The sequence below is a fragment of the Oncorhynchus nerka genome, linkage group LG9a (genome assembly GCF_034236695.1).
Source record: "Oncorhynchus nerka isolate Pitt River linkage group LG9a, Oner_Uvic_2.0, whole genome shotgun sequence".
Taxonomy (NCBI): Eukaryota; Metazoa; Chordata; class Actinopteri; order Salmoniformes; family Salmonidae; genus Oncorhynchus; species Oncorhynchus nerka.
In genome coordinates, this window is record NC_088404.1 from 49,824,370 (window position 1) to 49,846,514 (window position 22,145).

The following is a 22,145-nucleotide window of genomic DNA, read 5'->3' on the forward strand; positions in this document are numbered from 1 at the left end:
TCAAGAAGTTTAAGTTGCCTATCAATCATTGTTTTTGAAAACCAGTAGACAGACAGTGAAAAATTCACTCTTGCAACAGCTACATTAGTGCGGATCCCAGCCTACGGTACAAAAGTAGGGTTTTTATTGCTCAATCTAATTCATGCTGATAAAAACAAAACAAAAAAAAGGCCTAATGAACACATGCTCAAAATTGCCACGTTTGATAGACTTCAAGGGGCAATCTGTAGTTGCTACATCCATTTTTGGACTTATAAATATTAATGTAAAGATATAATTTAATCATTATTACATGTAGTAGATAGCAGTGGGTTAGAAGAAGCCTACATAACCAAAAAAAAATTAAAAAAAATAAAGTCAAATGTAACATCCATATATGGCCAGCTATCTAAACTTTAACATTGATTTATCCTGCAAAAAATGTCATTCAATTGGTAACATACATTTGTCTTCTTCTAATGCCTCTTAAGTGGAAAGTAATCTAAAAGTAACTGAATGTAATCAAATTACGTTACTGAGTTTGGGTAATCCAAAAGTTACTGATTACAATTTGACAGGTAACTAGTAACTAATGGATTACATTTAGAAACTAACCTACCCAACCCTGAAAATAACGAATGTACGCCTCTAATATTTACCATAATGAACATCCATCATTCATAACATTTATGTGGGGCAAAGAATGGAGTGGACACCTGGGGTGTGTTAAGGTTAATTTAACGTTTGCTACGTTGCGTGACGTTATGTACTAAACGACACCTTTCCCCAAAACCTTATTTGAACTTCTTGATTAGACTTTGAGGTACATTTGGTCAGTTTGGTTTGAAGCAATGAGCGACGTCTTTAAAAAGGCAGCGGAGAGTTCCCCAACCCCTCACCGTTTTTCAACTGATCCTACAGAACAGCACCGTTTCCTTTAATTGAACGTTGTAGTACGTTTTTTCGTATTGAATGCAGCCCAGCACTGAGCCCTGTCACAACAAATGAATTACTTAATGGCAAATTTTATTCATTAATTTATGAAAACGCTCTAGAGATGAGGTTCCTCTGACATGTTACTTGCCTACATATACATTTGCTTCAAGTTTAAAACTGTTTCATGTCGCCTGGCTCTGGCTTGCAAATGGGGCGCTAAACTGAAAAGAAAACAGGTGCATTAATTGGCTATTTAAAAAGTGTTCTCGCTGTGGCTGGGCGTTTGCGCTCACTCACCTTTTGTTGCCTGCGTGCCATATCCGTGGGTTGTTTGGCATTGAAAGGGTACGCTATACATCTCAACAAAAATACATACATCTGTAGTTTACTTTTCCTCTCCGCTTCCTCTTTCTGAAGTCTTTCCTGTTCATTTTTCACCTTGTCTTCGACAGGAGACTTTTCGGCTTGTGCTTGGTCCGCAGGTGGTCGTTTCTTATGTTTACCTCCTTGACCCAAGGAAGTCGGGGGGTCTTTTGGAACTTGAGTGTCCTCGTTAATTTCTCCCCCCGAGTCTTCGCTGGAGGATGGGTCTAACATGTTTACCAACACAGGTAAACTCCTGACCGCTTCCCTTGAATTGTCTAAACTCCTCGGTGTTTATTGGAGCTGTGACGACTCTTGAGTGAAATGTTTCTTGACATAAATGCGAGGGCGGAGTTTTGAGGAACGTGAGTCGGTGGATTTAGTTTAACGTTAGTCATCTCAGAGAGGAAGAGGCGAGAGGGTTTACTGCGACCAAAATCTGTCCACGAAAATAAGACGATTAATTTTTCTGTAGAGGTCGAATACAAATAATTTATAATTTGCTACTTGAAGCATATTTGATAAAATATGTTTCGTAATGGTTAGGTTGTTACGAATGCACCGATATAAGTGGACTCAAGTAGCAACTTTGGGGGGGGCGACTTTCAGTTGAGCCTATTCACACGTATCTGTCCTCTCATTGGCTAGAAAGGGTCCACCTGATCTCGCCTCCTACGGTCAATATAATAGAAAGTCCTCTCCTTTGTAACGACTGCGCGAACTGTGTTGCTGCCGGTACAGTCCGAGGGAGGCAATCTAGGTGGACAACCTGTAGCATGGGCAACACGTGTGCGGTACCTTGCCTCTCAAAGGGGCAACTATGGTACTTTCACTTATACCATGGTATAGTCTGAATCATGGACATGTACCATGGTTTTAGCATTTAAGTTGTGTATTTATATATATATTGTGTGTGGACACCTTTTAAATGAGTGGATTCGGCTATTTCAGCCACCTGTTGCTGACAGGTGTATAAAATCAAGCACACAGTCATGCAATCTCCATAGACAAACATTTACAGTAGACTGGCCTTGCCTTACATAAGAGCTCATTGACTAACAACATGGCACGTCATAGGATGCCATCTTTCCAACAAGTCAGTTTGTGAAATGTATGCCCTGCTTGAGCTGCCCCAGACAATGGTAAGTGCTTTTATTGGGAAGGCGCAACAACGGCTGAAGTGGTAGGCCACAAAAAGCTTCAGCACTCGGACCACCGAGTGCTGAAGAGCATAAAAATCGCCTGTGCTCTGTTGCAACACTCACTACCAAGTTCCAAACTGCCTCTGGAAGCAACGTCAGCACAAGAACTGTTAGTCGAATTGGAATGCCAACTGAGAGCCAGACCTCACTAATGCGCTTGTGGCTGAATGGAAGCAAGTCCCCGCAGCAATGTCCCCACATCTAGTGGAAAGCCTTTCCAAAAGAGTGGAGGCTGTTATAGCTGCAAAGGGGGGACCAACTCCATATTAATGCCCATGATTTTGGAATGAGATGTCAGATGAGCAGGTGTCCACATACTTTTGGTCATGTAGTTTATGACGGTACTGCCATGCACACCTAAATAATACCATGGTATTGCCTCATTTTTACCATGGTTTCATGGAAATACCAAGGTTTTAACCTGCATTATACATTCTACCATATTATCATAAATGGTACCAAGAATTATAATGGTACCATTATACACCTGCATTGCTTGCTGTTTGGGGTTTTAGGCTGGGTTTCTGTACAGCACTTTGAGATATCAGCTGATGTACGAAGGGCTATATAAATAAATTTGATTTGATTTGAATTGTCTGTTAACGGCCGTATAATGCATTAAATAAATACCCGTCAACAAGGTCAAGAGGTCAGATTATTATAGGGAACAAAAATTTAACCGCAAAATGAATCGATTTCACAGCTCCATTTGATTCATTGAACAGATGTGAGTTGAGCAATGACTACATAAGGGTGCAAATTATACACTCACAAAAGCTCTGCCGAATTCCTTGAGGCCGATACATAAAGCTTAAATGAAAATAAGTGATACTAGCAAGAGCATTGTGCAGGTTTCGTTTTTCCTCTTCTTATTCAACTGTTACCATGCACCTGTAACAAAGAGAGCTCAGATTTGAGTGCCATTTTGAATCACGGATCATATAAGAAAATCACGCAATTGCAATTAATTCCTTAGGCCCTAATCTATGGATATCACATGGCTGGGCATAGGCCCACACACTGGGGAGCCAGGCCCAGCCAATACGATTTGAGTTTTTCCCCCACAAAAGGGCTTTATTACAGACAGAAATACTCCGCAGTTTCATCAGCTGTCTGGGTGGCTGATCTCCAATCCCGCAGGTGAAGAAGCCGGATGTCAAGATCCTGGGCTTGCGTGGTTACACGTGGTTTCACGTACCATCAACAAAACAAAGGAGATCATGGACTTCAGGAAAGAGCAGAGGGAGCACCCCCCCCTATCCACATCGATGGGACAGCAGTGGAGAAGGTGGAACATTTTAAGTTCCTCAGCGTACATGTCACGGACAAACTGAAATGGTCCATCCACACAGACAGTGTGGTGAAGAAGGCACAACAAAGCTTTTTCAACCTCAGGAGGCTGAAGAAATGTGGCTTGTCACCTAAAACCCCTCAAACTTTTACAGATGCACAATTGAGCAACCTGTCGGGATGTATCACTGAATTTGTAAGTCGCTCTGGATAAGAGCGTCTGCTAAATGACTTAAATGTAAATGTAAATGGTAAGGCAACTGCACCGTCCACAACCGCAGGACTCTCCAGAGGGTGGTGCCGTCTGCTGTTGTTCTGGGATAGATTTGCACTTTTCACACCAAAGTATGTTCATCTCTAGGAGACAGAACGCTTTTCATTCCTGAGCGGTATGACGGCTGCGTGGTCCCATGGTGTTTATACTTGCGTACTATTGTTTGTACAGATGAAAGTGGTACCTTCTAGCGTTTGGAAATTGCTCCCAAGGATGAACCAGACTTGTAGAGCTCTACAATTTTTTTTCTGAGGTCTTGGCTGATTTCTTTTGATTTTTCCCATGATGTGAAGCAAAGAGGCACTGAGTTTGAAGGTAGGCCTTGAAATACATCCACAGGTACACATCAGAAGCTTCTAAAGCCATGACATAATTTTCTGGAATTTTCCAAGCTGTTTAAATGCACAGTCAACTTAGTATATGTAAACTTCTGACCCACTGGAATTGTAATACAGTGAAATAATATGTCTGTAAAAAATTGTTGGAAAAATGACTTGTAATGCACAAAGTAGATGTCCTAACCGACATGCCCAAACTATAGTTTGTTAAACAAGACATTTTGTGGAGTGGTTGAAAAATGAGTTTTAATGACTCCAACATAAGTGTATGTAAACTTCTGACTTAAACTGTATATACTGTATTCTATCTTAGCCTATGCCACTCTGTCATTGCTCATCCATATATATTTGTTTGTTTGTATTAGGAATTTGTTGTGGAATGGTTAGATTTTACTTTTTAGATATTGCTGCACTGCACAAGTATTTCGCTACACTTGCAATAATATCTGCATGTGACCAATAAAATTTGATTTAATTTGTTGTGAGGCCAGTTGGACGTATTGCTGAATTCTCTAAAATGACGTTGGAGGTGGCTTATAGTAGAGAAATGTACATTTAATTATCTGGCAACAGCTCTGGTAGACATTCCTGCAATCAGCATGTCTCAAGTTGAGGGAGTGTGCAATTGACATCTGTGGCATTGTGTTGTGACAAAAGTGAACATTTCTGTGGCCTTTTATTGTCCCCAGCACAAGGTGCACCTGTGTAATGATGATGCCGTTTAATCAGCTACTTGATATGCCACACCTGTCAATGCTAATAACATAAATGCTCACTAACAGGGATGGTAACAAATATGTGCACAACATTTTAGAGAAATAACATTTTGTGCATATGGGACATTTCTGGGCTCTTTTACACTACCGGTCCAAAGTTTTAAAACACCTACTCATTCCAGGGTTTTTCTTTTACTTTTGACTGTTTTCTACATTGTAGAATAATAGTGAAGACATCAAAACTATGAAATAACACATATGGAATCATGTAGTAACCAAAAATCTAAATATATACACAAATCTAAATATATTTGACATTCTTCAAATACCCACCCTTGACAGCTTTGCACACTCTTGGCATTCTCTCACCCATCTTCATGAGGTAGTCACCTGGAATACATTTCAATGAACAGGTGTGTCTTAAGTTCATTTGTGGAATTTCTTTGTGTGGTCCTCATGAAAACATGGGATCAACATTTACATGTTGCGTTTTATTTTTGTTGTGTGTGTGTATGTATGTATGTATGTAAACTCAGCAAAAAAATAAACGTCCCTTTTTCAGGACCCTGTCTTTCTAAGATCATTCGTAAAAAACAAAATAACTTCACAGATTTATACACTGTTTCCCATGCTTGTTCAATGAACCATAAACAATGAATGAACATGCACCTATGGACACTAACAGCTTACAGACGGTAGGCAATTATGGTCACAGTTATGAAAACTTAGGACATTAAGGAGTCCTTTCTACTGACTCTGGAAAAACACCAAAAGAAAGATGCCCAGGGTCCCTGCTCATCTGTGTGAATGTGCCTTAGGCATTCTGCAAGGAGGCATGAGGACTGCAGATGTGGCCAGGGCACAATATTTGAATGCCTGTACTGAGGCGCCTAAGACAGCGCTACAGGGAGACAGGACGGACAGCTGATCGTCCTCGCAGTGACAGATCACGTGTAACACCACCTGCATAGGATCGGTACATCCAAACACACCTACGGGACAGGTACAGGATGGCAACAACTGCCCGAGTTACACCAGGAACGCTCAATCCCTCCATCAGTGATCAGACTGTCCGCAATAGGCTGGACTGAGGGCTTGTAGGCCTGTTGTAAGGCAGGTCATCAATAGACATCATCGGCAACAATGTCACCTATGGGCACAAACCCACCGTCGCTGGACCAGACAAGACTGGCAAAAAGTGCTCTTCACTGACGAGTCGCGGTTTTGTCTCACCAGGGGTGATGGTCGGATTCGCGTTTATCGTCGAAGGAATGAGTGTTACACCGAGGCCTGTACTCTGGAGCAGGATCGATATGGAGGTGGAGGGTCTGTTATGGTCTGGGGCGGTGTGTCACAGCATCATCGGATTGAGCTTGTTGTCATTGCAGGCAATCTCAACGCTGTGCGTTACAGGGAAGACATCCTCCTCCCTCATGTGGTACCCTTCTTGCAGCCTCATCCTGACATGACCCTCCAGCATGACAATGCCACCAGCCATACTGCTTGTTCTGTGAGTGATATCCTGCAAGACAGGAATGTCAGTGTTCTGCCATGGCAAGAGAGGAGCCCGGATCTCAATCCCTTGTTCACGTTTGGGACCTGTTAAATCGAAGGGTGAGGGCTAGGGCCATTCCCCCCCCAGAAATGTCTGGGAACTTGCAGGTGCCTTGGTGGAAGAGTGGGGTAACATCTCACAGCATGAACTGGCAAATCTGGTGCTGTCCATGAGGACGAGATGCACTGCAGTACTTATTGCAGCTGGTGGCCACACCAGATACTGAATTACTTTTGATTTTGATCCCCCCTTTGTTCAGGGACACATTATTCCATTTCTGTTAGTCACTCTGTGGAACTTGTTCAGTTTATGTCTTGGTTGTTGAATCTTATGTTCATACAAATATTTACGTTATGTTAAGTTTGCTGAAAATCTACGCAGTTGACAGGGAGAGGACTTTTCTTTGTTTGCTGAGTTCATGTATGTATGAAATTAATTTATATACCAGTATGGGCAAGTTTCTGATAGTCAGAGGCAGCCGACAATTGTTGGTCTTAGTTTCTGTAACATAAAAGGTCATTCGTTTCTATGAAAAAGGGGTAATACTTTGTTTTAATAGTACAGTTTTTTTTTTTTGCTCATGTTTGCTCAGGATCCCTGTGATGCAAACCTGAAATGTGACATAATGTAGCCTAATCTTTGGCATTTTGTAATCATTGACATTGTTTATAGTCCAGGGGTGTTGTGCTTGTTTCGGCCCGCAGAGGGCTCTCTTGCTAGCCTGCCTAGTCAGTGTGTCAGTTGAATGAGAAAGCAAAGCTAACTGAAGAGCGAAGCACTAGATAAACAAAATATTTTAAACATTATCACGGTGAGCGACTTATAAAGCATAGGATATGAAACACCAAGTTAAGTGGAGTATAATGATAATTTTTTGATTAGTTTAATTAATTTATAAAAGTCTGTTAGCATAGAAGCTAAAGTTAGCTCCAGTCAAAGTAGCTTATCATAGTCATGGTGACAGGACTAGGTCCGTTTAAATTCAGAGTGCCTTGCTCTCTGAGCGCTTTAGAGCGCACACTGGACTCTATTTAGGTTATTCGGTGTAACTATGTGTGTGGAAAACATTTAATCACGGGTAAGACATTTAACTTGTACAGTCTGTTTGTAACTCCACTCACTGCTTGTAGCTGTATAGTCCGTTTGTTGTTGGTCTTGGCTAGGTTAATGTTCCGGTCGCTAGCTAGCACTCACTCATGTGGCTGTTAGCACTGACATGAAAATGGGCATGTGGGAAGCCCTACAATATTACGTTTTTCTAAGTAGTGAGACCTGCTCTTAAGTGTTCATCTTTAGACATGTAGTTTTGCAATTGACTAAAACAAGCATGCAAGAAAATTGCGTTTGAAACAAGTAACGTTTTTGCTGTGAGCTAAGGTAACCAAGGTTGTTTTTCCCACAGGTGGGCGCGGCCCACTATAATTTTGATATCATGGATGATCAGTCCTTGTATCCATTGCTCTATCTATGAATTTATATTTATCCAGGCCCATCCCTCCAGCTTTTTACCAAAATAACTTTTATTGTTTCAACTGCGAAATTGCCGCTTTAAAACTTCTTATGGCTGCAGGGGCAGTATTGAGTAGCTTGGATGAATAAGGTGCCCAGAGTAAACAGCCTGCTCCTCAGTCCCAGTTGCTAATATATGCATATTATTAGTATTAGTAGCATTTGGATAGAAAACACTCCAAAGTTTCTAAAACTGTTTGAATGATGTCTGTGAATATAACAGAAGTCAAATGGCAGGCAAAAACCCGAGAAAAAATCCAAACAGGAAGTGGGAAATCTGAGGTTAGTAATTTTTTTACTCAACCAATATCCCACTGTGTATTGGATAGGGCTATGTTGCTTCCTAGGGCTTCCACTAGATGTCAACCGTCTTTAGGAACTTGAATGAGGCTTCTACTGTGATGTGGGGCCGGATGAGAGCTCTTTGAGTCAGTGGTCTGGCAGAGAGCCAGGTCCTGGTCATACGCATTTCACATGAGAGCAACCAGCTTTCCATGGCTTTTCTACAGACAATGTAATTCTCGGGTTGGAACGTTATTGAAGATTTATGATAAAAACATCCTAAAGATTGATTCTGTACTTAGTTTGAAATGTTTCTACGACCTGTAATATAACTTTTTTTACTTTTCGTCCGACGTTCGGCTGGACCTGCACGAGCGTTTGGATTTGTGTACTAAACGCCCTAACAAAAGTAGCTACTTGGACATAAATAATAGACATTATCGAACAAATTAAACATTTATTGTGGAACTAGGATTCCTGGGAGTGCATTATGATGAAGATCATCAAAGGTAAGGGAATATTTATTATGTTATTCCTGATTTCTGTTGACTCCAACATGGCGGATAAAAAAAAATCTGAGCGCCGTTCTCAGATTATTGCATGGTTTGCTTTTTCTGTAAAAAAAAATTGAAATCTGACACAGCGGTTGCATTAAGGAGAGGTATATCTATAATTCCATGTGTAACACTTGTATTTTCATCAACATTTATGATGAGTATTTCTGTAAAATTGATGTGGCTATGCCAAATCACTGGATGTTTTGGGAACTAGTGAACTTTAAATATGAACTTTATCAAACAAAACATACATGTATTGTGGAACATGAAGTCCTATGAGTGTCATCTGATGAAGATCATCAAAGGTTAGTGTTTAATTTTATCTCTATTTGTGCTTTTTGTGACTCCTCTTTGGCTGGAAAAATAGAAATGCATTAAAATAGAAATGCATTAATATGGTCGAATCCGGAAACTCATCTCGAAAACAAGACGTTTATTCTATTCTTTTAAGAAAGGCATCAGTGTTTATGGTTAGGTACATGTTGGAGCAACGACAGTCCTTTTTCGCGAATGCGCACTGCATCGATTATAGGCAACGCAGGACATGCTAGATAAACTAGTAATATCATCAACCATGTGTAGTTATAACCAGTGATTATGATTGATTAAGTTTAATGCTAGCTAGCAACTTACCTTGGCTTCTTACTGCATTCGCGTAACAGGCGGGCTCCTTGTGAGGCAGGTGGTTAGAGCGTTGGACTAGTTAACCGCAAGGTTGAATCCCTGAGCTGACAAGGTAAAAAATCTGTCGTTCTGCCCCTGAACAAGGCAGTTAACCCACCGTTCCTAGGCCGTCATTGAAAATAAGAATGTGTTCCTAACTGACTTGCCTAGTTAAATAAAGGTATAAAAAAATAAAAATAATTGGCGTCCAAAATGTACGATTTCCGATTGTTATGAAAACTTGAAATCGGCCCTAATTAATCGGCCATTCCGATTAATCGGGCGACCTCTAGTAGTAATGCATGTAAAGTTGGTTGCCAATCGATACATAAAGTCCAAAGAAGAAAAAGAAGCCTGAAGGAAGGAGAGTTGATGAGCACGAATTCAGTGTACCGTTTGATCTGTGGAATAATTGTTGGAGTAGTGGACCTTGTGCATTTCAGGTAAAATAACAACGCAATGTTTATATCCCAGGACAAATTAGCTAGCAACAGCAAGCTAGCTAGATAAATTGCCATAAATATTTAATGATTTTTGACCTGTCCCCAAAGTAATATAATTGGTTCAGAGTTTGTTTTGATATTTCAATCTGTTGTCCTGATCGCTTCTGGTGTGGTTGAACAAAATCAACGTGCGCGCGACTAGATTCTAAAGCGTGCTGAGGGCATAATCGAATTATCCTCGCGATAATGATCATTCTCCTAGAGACCTGTGTCTGACGTCATTTCAATGTTTATCAGGCGTCTCTGACATGACGTGGGTGTGCATGTGTCTGCATAGCAAATCTTTATTTACTGAACATTATCACCCATTAGATTTAATCTTTTGAAGATGGACACCTCTGCCAAAGCCCAAGGAAGCATTGTGTGTTCTTTTAAACTCTCACGCCTTTCCACGTGCTACTGTATCGTCACAAAAACAGACCCGATAAACATGTGCCGTCTTTCCCTTCAGAACATTCCTACTTCGTTCTTTAACACCGGACCTTTATTTGTAGCTAGCTTCTTAGTGGGTTGTTAAATGGTAACCTCAATTGACATTGTAAACTTTGACCCCCAGGTTATTAGACAGACTAATAATGCACAGCATTAGACACCAATCTACTCTCCCATTAAACTGGGCTTGTTTACAATAGGGAAATTAGTCGCTTTGGTAAAGTGTTTGGTTTGTCTTATTGTGTTGGAAGGGTTGTCATTTCTATCCGTGTTTGGCTTTTATAGAGTCCTTGATTTCAAAGGGTAACCCTGGAAACCGACATAATTAACCTTTTCTCACATAGTTTCTAAGCAAGAAATTAAGAGGTGGAATGACAACTTGGCCTTTCTATTTTTCATTCCATTCCACACTGGACTCCTACGAACTTTTCAATTAAGGGTTGAAAGAAATCTTTAAAAGAATATTAAACAGAGTTTATCTTTGTATTATTAAGTAGTTTCAGCCAGGATAGGTCAATGAACAGGTCTAGTAGGGAATTACACTTTCTTCACCTCTTGAAAAGATAATCACACACCTCAACAATAAATTTGGCTTTGGAGGTGATGTCCCTCACCTCACAAAATGAAAGTTGTGTCACCCTTTCAAGGTAAAATATCTGCACTGTAAATGTCTGACTTTGTGTCATGAAAATGACAAAGAGGCTTAACTATCTAAGTGAGTGAGTCTTGTGCGTATCTTGTGAGGGAGTGAGTCCTGTACATCTGTAATTAAATGGCCAATCACCTTTCATTTACATGTGGTGAAGTGGGAATCGACATTAAAATAAATAATGGTTAATATGTTTAAGAACTGAACAGAACGGAGTATCTTGACTTGTATTTTACACAAGGCTTTCAAGGTGACATGAACCTTTTGGATGGAGATTTGATCTCATGCAGAAGTGGCAGTAAAGCCAACCAAGCTGGGAGGATTAATACAATTGCACATCCCTATAATGTGTAGAGTCAAATTATCATTTTTGTAAGAGTCTATTGCTGACACATTTCAATTGAATGCATTCAGTTGTACAACTGACTAGGTATCCCTCTGTCATGTTGGTATACAGGGATCGGGAGACAGGCGCAGGAATGCGTAATAGGGGTTTTTATTGACCCAAATTACATTGTGCCGGGGACGAAGACCAAACAAACACATATACAAAACACAAGGTTGAAACCAAAACAAAAGAACGAAGAGTACCTTGAATAAATACACCGGGGAGAGACCCGTAACATACACACACACACACACACACACACACAATGATTCCACACGGGACGAAACCTGTAATCATCTGCACAATACAAGTGGCACGAAAGCCAAAACAACACAGCACAAGTACTCACATGACCAGCGGACATTGTAACAATAATCAACCATTAAGGGAGATAGGGGGAATGGCCTGTCCGATGAAGCTGTGGTGGTCCGTCCGGCGCCGCTGCAACTGGGCTGTCCCGACGTTGCCACAACGGGTCCGTCTGACTGCAACTGGCCCGTTCGATTCCCGCCACAACCGATCCGTCCGACGCCACTGCAATTAGCCCGTCTGACAACACAACTTCGGCAGCTGCATCAGGTCCTGATCGACCTGCCCTGCATTTAGTAGGCACTAGATTCGATTTTCTTATCAGATGCATGAACAATGAAAACATTTACTGCGATGTCGATGAGAACCTATGGCCAAATTCTCAAGACAGGCTTGATGCCAACTAGTGCCTACAAACCTATGTTGTAATTATATCTGAACAATACATGTATATTTGTTGCATTAATGATAGTGATAGTCTTAAATCATCACACATGGAATATAATGATATATTATTATATATTTTCCTACAATTTTGACAGTACTGTAGCATATTCAATTCAAAGGGTAATTTTGAAACCTGTATCTGGCATTTTTTTGCTATTGGATTAACTGGTTGTCATTATATTTTGGTGATTAAATCAATGTTCTCATGGTATTTCACATCCAAATGATATATTTAGGATCAATGGTTGTGTGGTGAAAGTTGTATCCAAACCAAATGAATGCACAATAGAAGGTTTTGAATAAAAGACTTGCTGCGTTACACGTGTTACCAGTTTGAAGTTTTGTATTAAGAGTTTAGCATATTCACCACATCCCACTGGGCAAAAACTGGATGGATCAACGATGTTTCCTTGTCCATAAAATAAAATAAATACCGGTACGTTGAATTAATGTGGAAAACTGATTGGATTTGCAAAAAGTCATCAACATAAGAGAATTTAGTATTTTTTTCACCCAATTTTTGACCTAAATCCAATGATGGTGAAATGTTTTGTTGAATTCACATTATTTTACAACTCAACCAAAACTAGACATTGAGCTGACGTCTGTGCTTAGTATAAAACAATATCATTTCCCCATTGTTTGGAGCATACAATATAGCTCAGTATTTGTATTATTTATTTTAGTCTTTTTTGCTCATCTTTATCAAGGGTGCCAATCATTTTGGACCTCACTGTATGTACTGAGAACATTGTCTTTTTGCTATTGTAGTATTTTAGCCTGGTACGACCATCCTGATCTCGTGAACTTACACGTAGATCAGGCTAGTAGTCTTTGACCATACAGTACAAAGCACTGAGAATGACCCTATGCCACCTGACTGTTAATCATTTGGATAACAGATAAGAAATGTGCCTCAATAACTTATTACGGACAGACATGAACACAAAGGTTTTAAATGTTCAATGTGATGTAAAAACAATGTAATAAATACTCCTTTATGAATTTCTGGATTTATTAATCAGACCAGAAGATAAGTTTATCACACCTGAAAGTGAGCAGTTTGGTAAGGTGGGTATAGTACACTATCACATTGGATTTTGAACATTCTGAATGGCTGGTAAAAATCCAAACCCAAGATCCTTTTAAGGATCTTCTGATTTTCCAGTGTAACACTGTTGTATCTAGCACTGAGGTATGTACCAGCTTCTTACCAAGATCATGCACACAAAGATCCATTCAGATTGTATTTTACAGTATTTATTTAATATCATCACTTCTATCATGAAATTAGACATCCATTTCAAAGTTGCATAAGCCAAACCAGTTCAATGATCATCAAATACACTATTTTTATTTGACATACAAGAGAGATGGTGAGGAAGAGGGGAAAGGGGGACAGACAGAGACGGGAAGAGGGAGGAACAGGGCTTCACTGCGTGGCCTTGCCACCAGCGGCTTGTGGGATGGTAGTCAGGATCCTGGCTGCCACCGTGTTGATGGGCTTGGTGACTAACAGGTTACCGTGGGTGGCTGATTGCAAGTCCACTTCCTGGAGGTATTTGGCCATGACGGGGATCTTGGAGAAGTATTTCTTTGCCACTGTGTGTTTGTGTTTAACATTCCGAATGAACACCACTCCATAGGCCTGTCCATGGTCAACAGGGGTTGATACTTTAGACTTTTCCTCCCATAGTAGTATCATAATCTATGACATTATATTGCCTAGACTGATTTTTTTCTCTCTCTGGTACTCTAATACTATCTCTTAATATAGGTTATGTTTACTTAGTTAAAACAAAATCTGCTGGAGAAACTAGGCAATTCATTTTAAACCCTCAAGTGTGCGGGTGTGTGTGTTTACCTTCTCAATGTTCTCCATTTTGATGTGAGCAGCAGCTTCTCCCTTGGTGAGCAGGATGCAGTTCCAGGGACTCCACTCCCACTGGCAATCCCACCTCACCATTACCAAGTCATGCATGTCGCTCCACGCACTGAGGGCCGACTGGGCCCCCCACACTACATCTACCAGGTACCGCAGGTCCTGCTCCTGTAAGATACACACGACCACAGTCAGACACACACACACACACACACACACACACACACACACACCTGCAGCAGGTAGGTAATCTTCGCCTCTTTGTTCCTCTGGGCCTCAGTCTTGCGGAGCCTCCTGAGGATGGTCTTGTAGTGGGAGAAGTCCTCGCGGCGGCGAGCCTCGTTGTCCAGCTCCGAACAACTGCGACACTTGCCTACCAGGCGAGCATTGGCCGTAAGTGCAAAGTCAGTGGAAAGCAGGTAGCGGCTGCAGCCGCGGCAGAAGTAGATGTTCTTCCTCAACTGGGCTGGGTCCTGGGGGACCTGAAGGAGGAATGAGTGGGATGGAGAGGAGGGTGAGGGTCAGAATAATACCGTTTTCTTAAATTGGCCTAATTGAATCCACTGGGCGCACACTGGTTAAATCACCGTTGTTTCCACGTCATTTCAATGAAATTACGTTGAACCAATGTGGAATAGATGTTGAATTGACGTCTGTGCCCAGTGGGAAGGTTCAATAATTATATTTTATTGACAAAAAAATACACCATATAACACCTATACACCATACGGTCTCAGATATGTACACTCAATATACAAAAGTATATGGACACCCCTTCAAATGTGTGGATTCGGCTATTTCAGCCACACCGTTGCTGACAGGTGTATAAAATCGAGCACACAGCCTTGCAATCTCCATAGACAAACATTGACAGTAGAACTTACTAAAGAGCTCAGTGATTTTCAACATGGCACAGTCATCAGATGCCACCTTTCCAACATGCCAGATTGTCAAATGTCTGCCCTGCTAGAGCTGCCCCGGCCACCTGTAAGTGCTGTTATTGTGAATTGGAAACATCTAGGAGGAACAACGGCTCAGCCGCGAAGTGGTAGGCCACACAAGCTCACAGAACAGGTCCGCCGAGTGCTGACACTCACTACCAAGTTCCAAACTGCCTCTGGAAGCAACGTCATCACAATAACTGTTAGTCGGGAACTTCATGAAATCGGTTTCCATGGCCGAGCAGCCGCATACAAGCCTAAGATCACCATTCGCAATACCAAGCGTCGGCTGGAGTGGTGTAAAGCTCGCCGCCATTGGACTCTGGAGCAGTGGAGACGTGTTGTCTGGAGTGATGAATCACGCCGGAGGAATGAATTCACCATCTGGCAGTCCGACGGACGAATCTGGGTTTGGAGGATGCCAAAAGAACGCTACCTACCCGAATGCATAGTGCCCACTGTACAGCTCCCTCAGTGAAGGGAAATCTTAACGCTAAAGCATACAATGACATTCTAGACGATTCTGTACTTCCAAGTTTGTGGCAACAGTTTGAGGAAGGCTCTTTCCTGTTTCAGCATGACAATGCCCCCGTGCACAAATCGAGGTCCATACAGAAATGGTTTGTCGATAGGTGTGGAAGAACTTGACTGGCCTGCACAGAGCCCTGACCTCAACCCCATCGAACACCTTCAGGATGAATTGGAACGTTGACTGCGAGCCAGGCCTAATCGCCCAACATCAGTGCCCAACCTCACTAATGCTCTTGTGGCTGAATGGAAGCAAGTCCCGCAGCAATATTCCAACATCTAGTGGAAAGCCTTCCCAGAAGAGTGGAGGCTGTTTATCAAAGGGGGGACCAACTCCATATTAATGCCCAGGATTTTTGGAATGAGATGTTCGTAGAACAGGTGTCCACATACTTCTGGCCATGTAATGTACCTTGAGCAGTTTGGCCACCTCAGGGTTAAAGGTGGGGGTTTTGATGTATTGGAGGAAGAGGGTGGAGATTCTCTTCCTCAGCCCCTCCAGATTGGTCTCCTTTACCCCCCTCATCAGGAGGTCCGCCTCCCTGTCAATCAACTCCACAATGTTCTGGGTCAGCTTGCAGTCGTGCTCCTGTACAATTATGAAGCATTTTTATGATTCACAAATTAAAGAATCCTCATAGAAAACAATGGCCAATTGTCAATTCACAATCAATCAGTATGTATATTTCATATCTAAAAACAACTCAAGATTAATATATATTTTCAGTCAGTATGGGTTGAGGGTAAGTGTTCCCACCTTGACGGTGTGTTTGAGTGTGAGCAGCACGTCAAGCCTCTCCTCCTGGTTGAGGTAGTGCAGGTTGATGCTGGAGTACAGGTCTCTCAGCTCCTTGGCTCTGATGGTGTACTGGGTGTCCACCTGGGTCATCTTCCCATCGAATGCACGCCACCTCTTAGGGGCAGCACACTGGCAAATACAAAAATAATATATTGTTTGGTCAAATGTTTTATTTGAAACTGAGGGCCTGCATTGCCTATACAATGCTATGGAAAACTCTGGGAGAGAATTAATGGGACAGCGCACATATCCCAGAGCAGTGGGAGAGATAAGAGGGGACCTTTGACCTTCTCAAGGAAGGCCTGTACGGCCTTGTCATAATTCCTCTCTCCGGCGGCGATGCGATGGCGTCCGATGGAGGCAATGAGCTGGCTCTCCTGCTCCAGTAGCGCACACAGAGCAGCCTTCCTCTCAGCACCATCCAGAGTGGCATCGATGTGCTCTACCTCCTCTTTCCTCCACTCTGTTACAAACACATACAGAGGATTTAAACACACACACACAGTTTTGTACAGCTAACCTTGTGGAGACACACAATTCAGTCCCATTCAAAAACCTATTTTCCCTAACCCGTACACTTACCCTAACCTTAACCCGATTGGCGCAGTGGTCTAAGGCACTGCATCTCAGTGCAAGAGGCGTCCCTACAGTCCCTGGTTCGATTCCAGGCTGTATCACGTCCGGCCGTGATTGGGAGTCCCATATGGCGGAGCACAATTGGCCCAGCGTCGTCCGGATTTGGCCGGGGTAGGCCGTCATTGTAAATAAGAATTTGTTCTTAACTGACTTGCCTAGTTAAATAAAGGTTACACACAACCCCAAAACCTAACCCTTAACATAATTTGAATTTTGACCTTAACCCTAAACCTCCTAGAAATAGCATTTGACCTCGTGAGGACTAACAAAATGTCCCCAGTTGGTAAAATGTTTGTTTGTTTACGATTCTTGTAGGGACTTCTGGTCCCCACAAGAATAGTTAAACAAGTCCACTCACGCACACACAAACACACACCAGTGGAGGGTGCTGAGGTGAGGACAGCTCATAATAATGGCTGAAACGGAGCGAAAGGAATGGTATCAAACACATGGAAACCATGTGTTTGATGCCATTTCACCTATTCCGCTCCAGTCATTACCACAAGCCTGTCCTCCCCAATAAGGTGCCACCAACCTCCTGTCACTCACACACACACACACACTCACACACACACACACACACACACACACATATATGAGCAGCAGATGGTGGTCCCTGCTTACTCTCCAGGGCACTGTAGAGCAGGGCAAAGTCGTCCCTGCACTGGGGGTTCATCCTTCTGTGGTACTCAGCCTTGATCTGCTCCTCTTTCTCCTCCCTCTTCCTCCTCCCCTCTCTCTCCATCCAGGCCAGACGCAGCTCCCTGTCCTGCCTCAGCTGGTCCGTTATCCGCTTGGCCTGCCAGCGCCGCGTGTACATCTGCAGAGTGATCACCTATAGGTGGGGGTAAAGGTGTGAGCACAGAGATACAAAGGCAGCTCTGTCTGTCTATGTATAGTTCAGAGGACGTACAGCTCTCAGTCTCTTGCTATGGTACTGGGCGGCAGTGATGTAGGAGCCAGGGGAGATGAGCTTGTCCTCCATGTTGGACACGTAGCAGCCGATCTTGGTCATCTGGGTGGATGTGCTGTTGGTGCACTGTTGGGACTGGCTCTTCACCGTCACTGTCTGAAGGAGAACATTTGGTTGTTCGCATACCTTATGCAGCTCCAGGTGCAAAAAATTATGTTTGAAAAGAATTTTGGTTTCAAACTTCAACATTTTTACACATTAAATGCACTATGCCCTATGTGGGTTGAATGCTGTAACGGCAACATTTATTCACATTACTTTACTTTAATAAAATATTTCAGTTGTTGTGTATATTACATTTGTTTTATTTGATGACTATTATTTTATTCAACGACATCATGTAATTTCTATAGAGCTGCTGCTTATGCTGTCTGACAAAAATCACAATTCCCGATACCAACTATCAATCACTTAGATAATGTATTTTTAGGTAGATACCCCACGAAGCAACTGCTTTCTATCCCTCTCGATTGCTCCTCTCCGTGCCTGCCCCACACAGACCGGACAAGTAGGCACGCAATGGATTATGGACATTGTTAGTTACCACGTTTTCTGTGCTAAACTATGTAGAATATTGGCCTGTTGGAAACTACAACAACCTACTACATTGCACAGTTCGGGCTTGATCTGATTTACATTATATATACAAAAGTATGTGGACATCCCTTCAAATTAGTGGATTCAGCTATTTCAGTTACAACTGTTGCTGACAGGTGTATAAAATCAAGCGATATGCAATCTCCATAGACAAACATTGGCAGTAGAATGGCCTTACTGAAGAACTCAGTCACTTTCAATGTGGCACCTTCATAGGATGCCACCTTTCCAACAAGCCAGTTCGTCAAATTTCTGCCCTGCTAGAGCTGCCCCGGTAAACTGTAAGTGCTGTTATAGTGAATTTGAAACGTCTAGGAGCAACAAAGGCTCAGTCTCAAAGTAGTAGGCCACACAAGCTCACAGAAGTGCTGAAGCGCATAGCTCATAAAAATCGTCTGTCCTCGGTTGCAACACTCACTACTGAGTTCCAAACTGCCTCTGGAAGCAACATCAGCACAAGAACTGTTTGTCGGGAGCTTCATGAAATGGGTTTCCAAATACAAGCCTAATATCACCATGCGCAATGTCAAGCATCGGCTGGAATGGTGTAAAGCTCGCCGCCATTGAACTCTGGAGAAGTGGAAACGCAATCACTGGAGTGATGAATCATGCTTCACCACCTGGCAGTCCAACAGACGAATCTGGGTTTGTCGAATGCCAGGAAAAAGCTACCTGTCCAAATGCATAGAGCCAACTGTAATGTTTGGTGGAGGAGGAATAACGGTCTGGGGCTGTTTTTCATGGTTCTGTCTAGGCACCTTAGTTCCAGTGAAGGGAAATCTTAATGCTACAGCATACAATGACATTCCAGACGGAAGGCTCTTTCCTGTTTCAGCATGACAATGCACAAAGCGACGTCCATACAGAAATGTTTTTGGTCATGTAGTGTATATCTAAGGAAATTGTGCATTGAGCGCACAGAAAAAAACGGAACTAAATGGAATTCAAATAATTTAACCGACATCAGTCAATTAGTTGTTTAACTGACATTTGTTATATTTCATTTTTTAATCACTCACCAATAGTGTGTGTGTATGTACCTGTGTATCGCGGCTGAAGGTTCCCACCCCCCTAATAGGTTTCCTCTTAGCTATGGTCTGTACAGCTGCATGGTGGTACTCGGTCTCTGTGGCCTTGTGTCTGTAGCCTCCCAGGAAAGCCTTCCTATGGGTGGCCCTCTCAATCTCCACCACCACATCCTGGAAAGTCTCTGTCTCTGGGTCTGGGAGAGCGGGAGAGCAAGGGGGGAGACAGAAATACACAGATAAAGGATGCAACGCATATGACTATCATCCATGAATGTTGGCCCTGCAAAAGTATGGTATTGTCTCCCAGAAGACTGGTAGAGAAAGACTAGTAAAAAAAATACCTGTCTGGACACGGACAGTGATTACGTCAGGCATGTTGTAGTCCTGCTGGGGCTTGACAGGACGGATGGGGTGGTTTTCAGGGTCAGACGAGGTCATCTCCAACTGGATGGTGCCATGAGGCTGCACTCCCAGCTCTACCAGGGTCCTATGGTCCTCTACCATCCTACCTGGATGGAGAAGGACCTAAATCATAATGTATAAACAAAGAAAGTCATGGCCTTAGCAGTTAGTTGAAAGGCTTACCGCTCTGAGAAATCTGTATGAGTTCTGATGGCACTTTCAGCTCAGTTGCGAAGTGATACTTCAACTCCTTGACGGTCAGCCCAATTGCAAAGGCCATCGTCATCATGTGTCCCTCCGGCATCAGCATGATCTTCACTACAATAGAGAAGATAAACAACATGTCCAACACATAATATGATAAAGCAGACAAATGCCCTTCCTATCATGAAACTATTGTGGTCTATAATTATTGTGATACTTTGTAAATACTCTTTCTTACCAGTGGCTGTTGAGTTCCCAACTTCATTAGAAAAGGTTGTTTTCTTTGGTGATGCTCCATCTTCACTGCTGTCCTCGGGAAGGTCCGCTTGAGCTGTCGCCTCCACTGTGTCCTCCTCACCTGATGTCAAAAAAGTTGACTTGTGCACCGTTTCCCCCACCAGCTCGCCAGTTTCAGTCTTTACTCCAGTATCGCTATCTTGTACATCTGGAAGCGGGTGTTCAGTGGTGTTGCTTTCAACCTGAGATTCATCTAATTCTGCTTCAGGACCTATCCCCTCTTTTTTCACATTTTGTTCATCAGCAATCCCGTTGAGCCACGACGTTTCTGCGTCTTCTTCGGACATGACACGTAGCTAGTTAGCCGCTGACAGCAATAGTGGGAAAAAATACGTTTTTAAGCGTCAGTAAATGTGAGTGGATTTTGAATTTACTTTATTTTTGTTGCCAGTTACTCTCAAAAAGTCGATAAGCAAGCTGGATAGAAGCACGCTAGCTTTTATTTCCCTGTGTATTTTCAACAGCAACCGACTGCTGTTTGTGCAGCAAGTGCTTGGTCGCTGCCATGGTAACGACCATGTGATCTCTGCTAAAATGTAACCAATGAAATATCTCTGCCCACAAAGGTTAGCAGAGTCCAAGTGGGGACCATCCCTTGCGAAATCAGCATTACAATCTTTGAACGTTAATTAATTTCAAATGAATGGTAGCAGTATATCTTATAATTGGTATTAGTGTGGTAGTTATCAGGTAGCACTACACAATGTTTATTTTTGCAAGCATTTATAGAGTTGACCACACATGTGATGTCTATTAAAAAAAATTGGCACCAGAATAAATTATTTGGCCTTAAGTTTTCAGAGAGATAAATTAAGGAGGCTTTTGTATATTTCAAAATGGCCTCCTAGGTCAGGGATCAATTACAATGGGGGTATGACACACAACATGATGAGAAATGCAAACCAATTGAAGCTTATAAAAGCCTACATTTTTCCCATTTGAAGAACTCTATCCACTTCCACTATCCTCAAAGCAACGCTCGCGTCACGTGCGCGAGCGTTGCAAAATAAATGTAGAAATCTATGTTATTCAATTATTGCACCTACAATGCTCGCGTGCGCCAACGAGCGTCTGAGTTGCCAAGGGCTAAAATAGAAATCCGTTCTATTTCTGACGCAGATCGCACTGCAAGTCCTGCCTCTCCCATCTCTTCATTGGTTTAAAGTGTGACTGAAAGACGAACAAACGAGCTCAGTGGTGGTAATGCACCTAATTTATGGAAGTTGCCAATCGCAATATAAAGTCAAGAGAAGAAAAAGCCTGGATGGAAGAGAGATTACTAGAAACGATTCGGTTGACCGTTTTATGTGTGGATTAATTGGCGGAGTAGAGGACCTTGTGCATTTCAGGTAAAATAACAATTCAATGTTTGTATCCCAGGACAAATTAGCTAGCAACAGCAAGCTAGCTAAATAGGACACGTTAGCTAGTAAGTGCAAGCTAACTAGCTTAAGTGCCATAAGTGC

The 22,145-nt window shown here is 42.4% G+C and overlaps 1 protein-coding gene and 1 long non-coding RNA gene across 2 annotated transcripts; one reads left to right on the forward strand and one right to left on the reverse strand.

Annotated features, from left to right (window-relative positions):
* Window positions 1-1,169: 1,169 nt before the first annotated feature.
* Window positions 1,170-14,671, forward strand: LOC135573415 (uncharacterized). The gene is made up of 4 exons (XR_010464739.1): window positions 1,170-1,260; window positions 1,368-1,526; window positions 14,289-14,424; window positions 14,555-14,671. It is a non-coding gene; the product is annotated as an uncharacterized LOC135573415 (long non-coding RNA).
* Window positions 13,637-21,157, reverse strand: iqub (IQ motif and ubiquitin domain containing). Its single transcript, XM_029668473.2, has 12 exons — window positions 20,621-21,157; window positions 20,362-20,496; window positions 20,118-20,285; window positions 19,789-19,970; window positions 18,092-18,247; window positions 17,803-18,013; window positions 16,830-17,005; window positions 16,501-16,671; window positions 16,156-16,332; window positions 14,508-14,756; window positions 14,257-14,442; window positions 13,637-14,040 (listed from the first exon to the last, which is right to left on the reverse strand). Exons 1-12 carry the CDS (start codon window positions 20,964-20,966, stop codon window positions 13,825-13,827), a joined length of 2,373 nt encoding a protein of 790 aa, XP_029524333.1. The 5' UTR covers window positions 20,967-21,157; the 3' UTR covers window positions 13,637-13,824.
* Window positions 21,158-22,145: the final 988 nt, after the last annotated feature.